Source organism: Gasterosteus aculeatus, chromosome 8, assembly GCF_964276395.1.
Source record: "Gasterosteus aculeatus chromosome 8, fGasAcu3.hap1.1, whole genome shotgun sequence".
NCBI lineage: Eukaryota > Metazoa > Chordata > Actinopteri > Perciformes > Gasterosteidae > Gasterosteus > Gasterosteus aculeatus.
In genome coordinates, this window is record NC_135695.1 from 9,392,643 (window position 1) to 9,406,582 (window position 13,940).

The 13,940-nt window shown below is 42.0% G+C and overlaps 1 protein-coding gene and 1 long non-coding RNA gene across 14 annotated transcripts in view; both read left to right on the plus strand.

Moving 5' to 3' along the window:
* Positions 1-13,940, plus strand: part of LOC120824323 (discs large homolog 1-like protein) — a 78,480-nt gene that overhangs the window by 31,493 nt on the left and 33,047 nt on the right. The window contains exon 1 of one of the 13 annotated variants that reach the window (XM_040185066.2): positions 9,895-10,076. The exons of the other annotated variants lie outside the window; for them this stretch is intronic. Coding sequence (XP_040041000.1) covers positions 10,020-10,076 — 57 coding nt within the window. The 5' untranslated portion in view covers positions 9,895-10,019. Of the gene's footprint in view, positions 1-9,894; positions 10,077-13,940 lie in introns of those variants that run through there. 13 annotated transcript variants of the gene reach the window in all.
* LOC144411402 (uncharacterized) lies at positions 10,999-13,178 on the plus strand. Its single transcript, XR_013468562.1, has 4 exons — positions 10,999-11,840; positions 11,937-12,017; positions 12,495-12,806; positions 13,009-13,178. It is a non-coding gene; the product is annotated as an uncharacterized LOC144411402 (long non-coding RNA).

Consider the following 13,940-nt stretch of genomic DNA (forward strand, 5'->3'; position numbering starts at 1 on the left):
TACTGTGTCATAGTAATCTTTCTCTAGATAGGTGAAATAAAGGTATAACACTTATACAAATTCACCAGGGGTGTAGGCTCAAAGAAAGCCCCAGTATTCCTGTGTCGAACACACAGGACGCAGAACGTAAATAAACGTCATCATAGTTGCAGCTCGCAGAAATCTCTTAACTATTGTCCAAAGAAAATCAGACAACCTACAAAGGAGCTGGTAGCCTAGGAGCTCCTCAATTATAAAGATCTTTGCATGAGGCCTCTCGGGTGTTGACGCAAGCTGCTGCCACTGTTTGCAGTAAACAATTGTGCACAACACCCATCCCTCCCACTCCCACGCTGACAATAATGCATCAAAGTATGCAAAGTAAGTATCTGTTCAGATCCTTTAATCCAAACAGCCCTTTCATAAGACACCATCACAGTTGCTCCTTTTTTTGACAAAGACACAAGAATCCCTTTCATGTAGGTTTATTTAACGGCATCAGGTTCTGCCTTTTCCATTTTTTGACATGCTCTTCAGTGCAAACCATCCACACTTTGAAGAATGTTTGGGTCTTGATATTAATATCAGACTCTTATATTTAGGATGCTTGGTCGGACCCTGCTTGTCTTAGGAGAAGCATAAGGAAGAAATCTCAGCCCATTAGGAAACTGCTGCTGTCAGCTGAAAGTCTGTGACTGAGTCCTTCACCACATACTCAATTTCTAGTTCCTGAATTATACAAATCACTGTTGAAGAACAGATAAGTACAGGGTAGAAATTCAGTATGAGATCATGCTAACATTAAGAGACTTTTAAGAATTCAAAAAGTAAGCATTAAATGATTATGCTACTCAATTTTCCATCTAAATGAAGCAAACTTTAACTTTAGAATGTCCATCAATTTCCAGATGCTGATCATGAAGAGTTGGGTGCGTTTAGATAAACAGTTGGTAGTGCTGATTCTCCAGTCTGGCGCTTTAAACTATTGCAGAACAGAATGATATGGCACAATTTAAAGAGCACCAGTCAAAGGGAACGGTGGCGATGTGGAAACATCATGGAGATATTTCATATATGATTGTTTAATGCATTAATGCAGCAGCATCATGGTCTCTTTCTTGAGCCCTGCATAACGGATATTCTTTCGTCTGCCACAATGTTTTGTCTCTTCAGTGGCGAGAAAGCTTCGGGGGGCCGTTTAAGCCACATGCTTCGTCATGATTTATTCACGCAGCCCAAATCCATCACACTATTGCATTTAACGTGCATTGCTGCATTTCTCCAACTCATCCAAGTGTCAGAAAAGACTCATTGTATTAGCTGCGCTTTTGTCTGAGTGACAGAAAGCATGACGGCGTATTATTGTTGCACAGAACGGTTAAATCTTTTCTCAACTGGAGACGACAAAGTAATGCATCTGCATCCAAACCCGCATTATCGATGTAATGTTCCTGAGTGAGCGGGGCGCCACCCGATGTTCAACCCTGCAGCGCTTTCACATTCATCTGCTGATTTACAGCGCGGCCCGTGGAAAAACTGACCCCCCTGTTTCAGTAATCATGTTGGCCAGTGTTTTCCCAAGGTGTTGCCATTTTGCTGTCTGCGGCACTTACTGCCTGACTGATGGGCCATTACAACACACACACACACACACACCGAGCTGAGCTGTTTGATGCAAGGGAGACTGATTTTTTTTTTTTCAAACTATCGTTTGGAACTGCTTCGTCATCCTTGTAGGACCAATGAAAAATGTGCCATTAAACATTTCAGGCCGAATGTGCATTTGAGAGTTCGGGGTCATGGTCAGATTAGATTTTGATGCTCGACCTAACACAAACACACAAAAACACACAAAGATGCACCCAGTCCTCTCTCACTAATCACATTGTTCTGCCCCTTTGACAAAAGTCATGTTGTGTAAAACAGGTCCACATTATGTTAGTGCCTGGAGATAGTACTTCATCTCAAAGGGAAGCATTGTATTGTGATATCTCCTCCTTGCTGACCACGAAAGTGCTGATGGTTTGTGCTATTAGTCCATCTGTCAACGTCTCTCCTTTGGTGGCTCCAGTAGTGACTTTAGACTCTTCTGATGGTGACATTGTAAAACTTGCCTGATTATACTGTATGTTACCCAAAGTGTTTCTCTCTGCTGAGAAAAATGCAGGATTGATGATGCTTTAGAGAAGCTAAACAAAGCTCCATATATATGTTTTTGAGATCTCATAATGTACAAACCGAGAGTTTATCGCTCTCAGTCATCTCTGGGTTGACCCAACTGTTTTCCATTGATTTTGCTGTGTCCCACCTCCATGAATATGAATTAGTGCTAAAGCAGAGGAATAAAAGTCCTCCTGGCTCTTCAGCAAGCCTTCTAAAAGCTTTAAAGATGTGTTTAGTGGTCACTGGAAATTGGGGTAGGAGAGATGAAGCTAGACAATTAGTGATTGATTAGCACCGATATGATAGCTTGTTAGCTCAAAGTGGGCGATGTGAAAATCATACGCAGTACCTTCATGGATAAAGATGTGTCAATCATCACAAAGAGCACACATCGAAACAGCTGACAGGCTTATATTATTCGTGAGTCAATCGATTGCTTCAGCAGGATTGGACATGACAGGAATATTAATAGTGTTAAATTGCAGTAAGTAAGTAAGTGACACTGGTATTACTACGTCCATTTTCCCTTTGGCTTTCCTTCACATTAGTGGTCACCAACCTTTTTAACCTCACGGACCGTATTCATGTCAGACAATATTTCGTAAACCGGTCAAGAAGGTCCGACGGAATAACGGGGGGTGATAGTTGTTGCGGGCGGGCGGACCGACGCGTTTTCTGTTTGCTGATGGGCGAAAGTGTCGTGCACGGTAAGAGGACAATTGTAAACGTGAAGAAAAAGGCTTGGTGACGCTTGGGAAATATGTCAAGAGGGACAAGTACACATAATTAGGAGAGAATCCGGTCAATTTTCAAAATAAAACGTTGTTCAGGAAAAAAAAAACATTCTTTCTGTGGTGCGGCCTGGTACCAAATGGCCCACGACCGGTGGTTGGGGAGCACTGGGTTAGCTGGCCCTGCAAAGGTACGGAAAGGTTAGAGGGAGGTCAGATGAAATTAAATGGGAGGTTTGGTTTGAGACCATACAGTTCACCTCTGTGTATCCAGTGTTTTTTTGTATTTTTTGATATTTTTTACAACAATCAAGATAGATTGAGGTATGGAAGGGCCATTTTAATGCAATATAGACCTTTTCAACAGAATTGCATTGCTATAGGCGACACCTTGGCCCCATTTCTGTTTTTTTGTCATCTTTCACTCCTACAGGATGAAAACTCCGACACATTTTTTTGTGTGCATTTTCTTTTGAAATGGCCCATATCAACATGGAAAACGTGTCAGGAGCCACATCATTAACACGTCAACCCATACTGCAAAGTGCATGTGTTAAGTAGAGGTCCAACTACTCTTCCAAACACGCACCGCGCTCCTGATGAGTGACTTATTATCCTTCTGCTGCCCCAAGAAGCTTTTCACACTCCCTGTGCCCTGTGGGACACATCTGTTGCTCCACTCATGCAATATCCAGTAAATGTCATATTTTGGTGCATTTGTCTTGAGTAGGATACTGCAACCCAGTGTACCTCAACACAGCGAGACTCAATCACTTATTCTACCACATTTTGAATTGATCATCTGCTACTGAGTGGGCAGTATGTAAAAGTAAGCTTTATTTTTGTGAATCCTTCGCACCATAACTGTGAGTTTCCACCTCCTGCGGACTTCTTTGCGCCTCTATACACTATACATCATCGCAGCATAGGCTTCGAGCAGTACTTCAGTGCAATTATTTTACAAAAACATTCAAATATAGGACAGGGATCCAAAGATACATTTGAGCTTAAATGTTGTGTGCTGCGTTTGCCTTTCAGAAATTGATTCCATCAGTGGGAGGGGCTTATGCAAATGGTTACAACCGGGATCCCCATTGTGCATGGTAACCTATTGGCTTCTTCTCTGATGCTGGCCAACACTGTGGGCAGCAACAGCCGTTGTCATGGTGACGCCTATCATCAAGCAAAGTGTAGCCTGTGCATGTCTGTGTATGAGTGTTTGGGAAAGTGTGTTATTAAGAAAGGAAAAAGAGCAGATGAGCTAAAAGGTTAACTCACACACATACACACACATGCATATTGCATTGTGGCACTGAGTAGTGCATTAGACCTGTGGTGCTTGAGAGTGTGTGAGGTGTTGCAGCACCTTCTTTGTGTGGGATGAAGCTTGCATATCAGCTCTCTCACACACACATACACGCACACACAGGACGAGCAATCATTTAATATGAACACTGACTAATGAGGCTGAATACAACATAATGACAGTACATCTATCCTTGTGTAATTAGTGTGGAGTTGTTTGACAGTACTAAAGGCTTGACCGATTCACTGCTGCTCATGATAACTTCATACCTGTAGTTGTAGTTGTGGTTGTAGCTCCCCGTTGATGGTCAGGGAAACACTGACCGCCAGTGGTTCATGGAGGAGGGAACCTGCCTGCCATTAGAAAGTCCGATCGACACAAACCGCTATGTCTTGGTCAACAAAGCGATGCTTTATGGAGTTGTAACTTAAATAAATAAATGTGATTCGACTTTACCACAGTTTCTAGTATTTTAGTATTCGCTTGGTAAGTGGAAATAATTTGCTTTGTTTGCTGAATCAGAGCTGAAACCATTTCCTTCCATAATCCTGAATGTGTAGATTTGATGCTTATTAACTCAATATATCTGGGTTTTGGACTGTTTCTTAGATAAGAGCTATTGGCTATTCTGGCAGAGTTCTGGCAGTATTGTTGCCTTACAGAGCATTTTGTCCTCCAATAGCTTTTTTGAGGAAAGATTCCACTTAATAATCCGTGTGGCACATCACCTGAGTCTCGTGGCTCTCGTCCAACCTTCATGTAAAAGGTAGTTGTTTCCTTCTTCAAACTAGCTGGATGAGCAGAGGACTGGTGGATGAGAAGGTTGATCATCTACTGGTCTCTACTGCTCACCAGGTGGCAAGAATCATGGTTCCAATGGGATGCTCAGGTTGCTCATTGTCTCTCCTGGAATCTTAAATAGCTATTGTTAAACACTTGTAGCACCCTCAACCTCTGTAGAAGATCTAAGCGATACCAGCTTGTTGTGTTGGCTGTTTTCACATTACCTCATCTAATTTATGTATTGCCACAAATACAGAATATAAACTAACGCTGCTTGAATGTAAATGACCCATGGTGACAGTTTCAATCATAATGCCAGTTCTGTAATGATGCTGCGTTTCACGCCACACCATAACCTTCCAGCTTTAATCATAACAGATTAAAGGCGGTTTTGTTGTGCTGTGATGTGTGTGGCTGCTGGTGTAATATATGATAATTAACATCTCGGGCTGTAACCTCGCATCCCCCGCTCATCCACAGCTCTGCCACGTCGACATGCAGGGTTTACAAATCCTTTAACGTCAAGAGTATCTGCAGCCTTTAGTTGGTTCTTCTGTGTCCAATTCCATATGACTTTCATTTAGTTCAGTTAGGAACAGTTTAACCAGTTTGTATTTCAAACAATGAATAGAGGTGAAAGGGCAATAGTTGGAGTCATTCTTATAGATTGCACCATATCATTACATTGGCCTGTAGTTTACAATATTTGCAGTAATAATATGTAGTTTCCCTCTGCATCAGCTCAGTGATACAGGCAGCACACTATAGAGATAAAGGATAAGTGATACTAAGATGAAACCAACCAACACAATAACAGCTTCAACATTGATTGAATTATAATGCTAGAGTGCCTCATTTTGTGTTATGATTGTGCTCAAACTGGATAAAAAGCCCTTCTTCCCCTGTGTGCGTGCATTTCTACCCCCATCTCTTCCAAGAGTCTGCTAGACATTGAGATGAGATGTAGTGTTGCAGTATCTTTGTGCGTTATCATACATGATGTCAATCAGTGGCGATAATATCAGCCAGCTGAATAAAATAACGATGAGGGGATAATATGTGTGTACGGCTCCCACCAGTGCTCCATCAGTCTGTTGAGTCTAAGGCCCCCTGCTGGGGACGTTCGGTATCACAGTCTTGTCTTCCTGCATCAAAATACATCATCTTTGCAAGTCTGTTAAAGGCAAGTCACTGGAGCCCCCATGGCCAGATGGTATTTCCTTTTGCCACTTAGCTTTGAACACTTGATTCTCATCATTTCTGCTCGACCCAGATCCTCTTCAGCAAATCAGACGTTCAGAGATCAAGAATTGCCATTTGATTTTAGCAATAGCAAAAAGGGTTCAGATTATTTAACACTGTGTTAACGTTTTCTGTATTGGGATTGCGTTGTATGAAATATATTGATAGATGGATTTTACATTTTACTTTTTACCTAATAAACTAAGCAACAGCACAGGGTGGTGGGGAGAGGGGGGAATCATTTACAGGTCAGACTGAGCTGTAACGATGAGATTCTAATTAAAATTCATTACACTTATTAACTTGGTTAGAAATGGTTTGAGGTTCAATAAATGAGGATGAATGAGGAGCTTTCAGCTTCATCTGGTCTGTCTGACACAGAACACGGAGGGTTGATTCAATTGAGCAAACTGCTCAGCAGAATTGATTATTGCACGCTCCGTCTACTCATTTGATGTGTTAAGCATTATTTTAAGAGGCGTATGAAAACTGAGTAGAGCTGTAGATGCGATGTGGGCATGCTTGTTTCATACATAACACTATTTCAGTGTAATGTTGCCTATTTGAACATGGTTTCTAGCAAATGAACCACTGAAGTAAAACTCAAACCCAGATCCTTAATCTTGGTTTCACCTCGTCTTCAGTCATTCCTTAACGCAGCCCTTGCAGCAGTATATTAGTGTGGGCCTCATCTAGCATTGTGATGGTAACGGCCATTTCTCCTTGCTCATCCTCTCCTGACTGAGCGCATAGCCTGCGGCGCTAGCAGCACTTTACACGGGCAACACACACACACACAAGGCGGCTATAAGAGCCTTTCTCTCAACCACCCGCACCATATTTGTATCTATTTGTGCTCTCCACAGGGTCGCTGCTTCTTAATGTCCCTCGACTGCCTCTCTCACTCTCTCTTATCGAGTTGGTTTGGGGCGAGTTGTGGCATATATTTACTGACAGTAGGAAGATTTAGAGTTTACAGCCGATCCAGCTCTGCGTATAAACTAATGGCATCTTCTGTTCTTAAATACCAGCTGGCTGTGAGACGCCAGAAGCTATGATTAAATTGATATTAAAGATAGTGAGCCTTCTGCACATCGCTGCAAAACTGAGACTTTCCATTTTGAGGATTTAGTCATTTCTGTGTTACTATTCAAATAAACAAATATTTTAAAGTCTGGCTGACCAATGGATTACCGTTTATAAACATTTTCTTGGGGCTAAATTTGCTAAATATATTAAATATTTCATAAGAGATGGGCACTTCCAATGCATTTTCTGCAGGAATATGCTTGTTTTACAAACACTTACAAACAGTTTGTAAATCAGTTCTTACGGTAAAGCTGGCATGCGAGGGGCTTGCCTTGCTTTCGGAAGCGGTTTAGCCTTCATTATATTGTTCAGGTACAATCTGGCATGTGGCTTTAAGCCGGGGATCAAATCGCTGACCAATTAGTGGAAAACAAGACCCTCTCAAAAATGCAATAAACATTTATCTAATCTGAAATCGAACCAAAGTACTATTTAAATCAGGATGTATTAGGAATTTAGTGCAAACACTACTTACAATGTGGTTAAAGTATTGCGCTTCTATAGAAACCAAAAGAGGAGAACGGCCTTTTGATTTACCATCTTCTACACATACACTGTACCTGCAGGAATGTGTGTATGTATGATGATTGGTTAGAAACGACAGATTAAAACTGCCTGTTTGCCTGTTCCACCCCAACAAAGATGAGGCATACGCACAAGCAGAGAAGCCCACATTCTCACAAGGAAATAGGCCAATGCATAGAAACACTTACGAACATGCAAACATGCAGCAGGCATTTCATACACTCATACACAGCTGACCTGGCCTGCCTTGGGATGCTTTAAAATAACAAGACAAAAGGTTGATGGAAGGGACGGACCTCCGCCAATCAGAGCTCTCTGTTCATTGCACACACACGAACTGACTGAGCTCTAAGCGCCGTATCGCTGTCCCTGGTCTATCGATTAGACATGCCTGGCTGCTGTCATGTGCAGGAGTCCAGGGAAGCCCCTAATTGGCTGGTCCAAGAAAGAAAGGGAGAGCGAGTGGGGGAGAGATAGTCGAAAAGAGAGAGAGAGCGAGAAAGAGAAAGAGAGAGAGAGAGGGACAAGCACTGAGAGAGGGAGGCAGCATAGAAAGATGAGAGGCTGAGAAGGAGACTTGTGCACAGAGATGTGACCTGATACCAAAGCATGATGACAGAAAGATGAAGACAAGAAGACAAGATGAAAGTAACTCTTTCTAACCCTCTGGAAGGAAATAATTAACAATAATCTGAAAACACATGAATTTCAACAAAGGACTCCAATCTGAGTAGACTCCTGTTTTAATTTCTACTTTTTGCTCTGGAATATATGAATGAAACTGCAGAGAGCGACCAACACCTCAGATACAAACTCGGCGTGCGCTACATAGTTGGATAATGTGTTACCCTGAGTGACTGACCGCTGAGGTGGAGCGTAATCACAGAAGCAGGAAGACAAACCTCGGAGTCGAGTGCATGAAAGAGAGACGCCCTGAGAGAAAGCTGGACTGAAAGGAGGCTGAACTGGTCCGTTTGGTTCTTCTTCGGACCTCACCCTGTCACCCCGATGGACGGAGCAAGGGTCAAAGTGGAGAAAGCCAAGGAGACTTTTGTTGACACATCTAAGTAGGGCTCTCTTGCGTCTCGGGATTAGCTGATGCTCTAATCTAAAAAGGAGGAGAAACAGAAAGGAATATTAATCAATTTTGATATTTCCGTGATCTTAGACACGTAGCACAAAGAGAGGAACGTGGAATTGCCCACATTGCACCGGACACGGAGGAGGATTGGTTGTTCTGGAAGGGCATGACCTAAATTATTCTGACAAACGTGATTCTAAGGGGCTACTCCCTTTTGTCTCGTCTGTAAAGAAGACGATGCTGTGAGGGCGACGGAAATATCTCTTTGTGGCTACTTTTTACAAATATATGAGTAGGGATGACCACTTATTTCCACAGCCATGAATTCTGCTGTAGCCCCAAGAAGCCCAGCAGTGGCTCCACTAAGGGAAAATCTGGCAAAGGGAAGGGCAAGTCAGGAAAGAGCCACTCTCACACAAAGCATAACCAGAATTTACTGCAAATCCATGCGCCAAATCACCAGCTGCAGCCTTTGCATCTGCACTCACCAAGTCAGCATCCTCATTCGCCAAAACATAAATGTCACACGCCAAAACTTCTGCTTCCTTCTCCCTCTCCGAGCTACTACCACATAGCACCACCATCTCCAAGTCATCAGCTGGCTCCGCCATCGCCGACTTACCAGCTGGCTCCCCAATCGCCAAATCGCCTACTGCACTCGCCAAGCCACAACCGGCTTCACCTATCACCGAGTCACCATCAGCTACCGCATCTGTCTCTGAGCCAGCAACACTGCCAGCCCCCGGCGTCGCCAAGTCACTTGCTTTCTTCACAATCGACGCATCAGATCTACAGCCAACAGCAGCAGATGCAGCTCCATTCCCCCAGTCACCACTCGCTGTTCCAGCAGTACCATCAGCACCACCACTGCCCTCCTCCTCTTCCTCACGCCTCCCAGTCACTGTCCATCCACCCTTTCCACTCACCGCAGCTTCCCCTGTGTTCAGGGCTGGGCGGTTATGGGTGGAGCACACTGCCAACCAGTCTGGCCACCAGGGGCTCCAGAGGAAAGTTCCCCAACCTGCGGGACAGCGTGAAGAAGAGTCCCACAAAGAGTAAAGGCAAGGGCAAGGCCGGGAGCAGGCCGTGGCCCAACGATACATACATCTGGACAACAGAAATGCCCCCACACGTGCCGCTTGTACACCACTTTCCACAAATACAGGCGCATGTGCAGGTAGGTTTGATAGCTCCATGGTAGTGTAGCACTGAACAGCACGTGTACATTTAAACCATCCGCCTCTGATACTAAAAGAACTGCCCATAGCAAAGCAAAATTGAAGATGAGATCTCCTTTATGTCACATTTACATCTCCTAGATATAAATGAGCACTAATTGAGACCAAAGTGGTTTTCTCATTCTTCTCAAATGTCTCTCCTGAGAATTAAGTCTCACATTGAGCACAGTGCAAGTTCTCTAAATTCTCTCACAGCTGTCTCTTTTCCTGATCTCAACTAAGAGAAAAATGAGACATACAATGCAGCTTTCAAATATGTCTCAATTTGATCTCAATTATATCTCAGTGAGAAATATGTCTCGTACTGCTCACTATTTGAGTTCTCAGATTCTCTTACAGTTGTCTCTTTCTAGTGTTTCAGCAAAAAGAAAAAATAGAGTAGTGTTAGCTCTCAAATTAGTCTCAATATGAGACATTATTTAATATTATAGCTCAATCATATCTCAATTTATCTCAGCGCAAAATTTAAGAAAAGAAGTATATCAATTCAGGCAAATAATTTGAGATGGTTTACATAATGTTCAACTTACAAAAGGTGTTTATTTCTGACAAGCCATACAATTCATTAATTAGAATTTTGAGTTCTAAAACGTAACCCATCAAAACATAAGCCATGATTTGCTCAAAAGACACCTTTGTGAACTTTCTAAATGTTGACAATTGTGCTGTTTTAAAAGAATTCACAGCAAAGCTCTATTGTATAGAGCAGTAAAAGAGTGTGTAACACGTTACTCCAAGAATCCTACCTCATGTGTGATGAAAGAGTCCGTTATGACTATTACTATTGCGGGAGACGTGGTAGCGCCAAGACCCGCCCTACGAAGCAGCTCATTGCATGGCTCACGATTGATTAGACTTTTCACCTCGAGTGGTTAAGGTTAGGATAGCGGATTGTTCAGGGGATAGGACCTGAACAAATAAAAATGTTGTTATCTAGAATACAGGGCTTTTAAAAAGAATGTAATAGTATAAATGAAATATAATCTGTGGGTATACTCCAGTCCAGCGGTGGCGGTAATACAACAACAAGTTATCAACCGCCAGATAAAAATAGAAGAAGAAGAAGATTGGAGGGCGGGTCTTGGCGCCAATTCGTAATTTCGTTGGGGTGAGAGAAGTGCGTCGGTAACTGCTGCTGCACCTGTTGGCTTTTGCCCCTGCCACGAAGAGGTAAGAATGAAATTCTTTTGACATTATCATAATAATGGAAGGTGGGGATTAGGTAATTAGGTGTCTGTCCAACAAGTAATTGACAAAGAAACTCCGAACTGTATTCAGACTGTCGAAAATGGGATGGTTTGCTAAGTTAACGTTAGCTAACGGCTAATGTTAACGTTAGCTAATGGATAACGTTAGCTAACTGCTATTGTTAATGTTAGCTAATGGATAACGTTAGCTAACGGCTAAAGTTAACGTTAGCTAACTTGTGTTAGCTAAATGTTTTAAATACATTTAAATTTGACTTTGTTGACTGGATTTGCCCTCCTATTTTTGCTGTACACTAGCTATTTATCTCTGAAATTTCAGATCTGCAAGTTCATAAATATTGTGTCTATTGATGTTATACTTAGCGTTAATGATCTAAAATGTATTTTTTTCATTAACCGGATGGAGAAAAACAAAGTCCTGGCAAAAAAGAGGCTACGGGTTCCCACTCAGAAAATTGAAGGACCTGAGCTCCCCTCCCCCAAATGAGCAATCTGGTAAGTATTAACGTAATAGTTTGTTATATACGGGGGTAATAATCATAACATTAATAATGTCTAAAAATACCAGTCTAAATTGTTGTGGCCAAATAGAAATTCATTTCCATCGATGAATCCATCACCTGACGGGGGACATGCAACAGGCCGCAACACAGCTGGACCACCACCCTATGGGTAGGTTTGTCATAATTATTACATAATCGCCTGGGCCCATGAGTTCAACACTTTTTATCCTTATCCGATCAGATTTGGCAAAGTTCAAAACCAAAGAAAAACATCATTAGGATAACTTTGTTATCCAATCTATGATAATAGAATAGGCTCTATGCACAGCTCCACTACTTCCTGAACTTAAGGCTGGTCTTTTATTTCCTGCCTTACATTATTGGACAAACTGATTAATCCACGTGTGTCTGACCATTGTGACTCAGACACACGTGGATTAATCAGTTGTCCAATAATGTAAGACAGGAAACCAAGGAGCTGCCTTAAATTCAGGAAGTAGTGGAGCTGTGTGTAGACCCCATTACTGTATTTGAGTAAATAGTATGTGAATGACTCTTGGCCCTGATGAAAATGATTTGCTATTATTTTTGCTTAATGATCAGAATCGTTTACGTTCATCTTTTTACGAGCTCACTTCCCTTTCAGATACAGGCCGGGTCAGAGAGCTTCAGACTCTCTGCGACTTAATTGGAGAGAGATCTGGTGGCAGCCTAGCTTCACCATCAAGCCAGCAGGAGCTGTTTCCTGGGAGCGGCCAATTCATCTCATCATTCCGCCTGGCTGCCATGAATCACGCATCAAAACCAAATTGCATGCGTCTGTTTCATGCACTTTTTGATAATTTCTTCACTGTTGAGGAGTGTCAAAATGCAGTGCCCTTTGGTCACCCTGGAAACAACCCCTCAGGAAAGGAAGGAAAGCCGGTCCTTGACTGTAAAAAAGTTGACTGAATCCTAAGTACGTTTTTTTTAAGGATAACACTTTTTTTCATATTCATGATTGGCCAAAAAATCGTACTTGCTGATTTGCAATTCTCTGAACTGAAATGAACGTCTCACGGTGTTATTTCCTTTTAACCTGAAGTGCAGTTGTATATGGTCTATGTGGTAATTTTTTTGTCAAATTACTCATGACTGATTTTAATGCTCTTGTCTTACAGATGTGCAACTCTACCGGACTGGGAACCAATTGAGGAGGCCAAGCTATGTGGACCGCGATCTCTCTCTCTTTTGTGTGTGTGTGTGTGTGTGTGTGTCACACAAATGCAGTTTTCAATATTGAGTATTGTTTTTAGTTGTTTCTAATTAATAAAGATAATTAATCTTTAAATTGCATTCTCAATTTGTTCTTGTATTTCTCAAATATACCTCAGATATCATTCTCATATATAGCTTCAGTAAGACATTAAAGAGAAATAATCAAGAGATGGAAGAGACGTTGGACACACAATAATAAGATCTCTTTTAAGGCTCATAATTCTCAGATTTGTCTCATGTTATTCTCCTTCAAATGGCCGAGACACAATTGAGATCAGGGGTATACAATTATGAGATCTCTACTGTCTATCCCACTTCTCAAGTATTGCTCAAATGGTATTCTCAATTTAACCTCCTTTGTCTTACTCATGTCTTGTCTCTTTTTAGCTTATGTCTTGCTCCTAAGGGACCCTTAGGAGAAGTAACTCAGAAACAAATGATCACAGAATGATATGAACATGAGATGCTCAAATTGAGCTCGCGAGATGAGATTGAACAACAGATGAGCAACACATTTTTCCTATGGGTGTCACAGAACAGAGGTTGTGTTATTAAAGTCCTGCAATTGTAGTCGTTAGATTGGATTCATTTTTCAATTGTTCCGTCCATGTTAGCAATCTGGTTGCGTCTAATTAGCGGGATTACCATGGTGTTCTGATTTGATGAGAGCTGCGCTGCATCTGATTAGCTCATTAGTTAAATGGAGTTTGAAAGCACATTAGGACGCTGAAGTGGACAGTGATATTAGGGGTGGAATATGTTTATGTGTTAATGTCTCAGCATTGACCCTTCCTTGCTAAAGTAGCAGCGTTTTGACCAAGAAAGGTCAGATGGG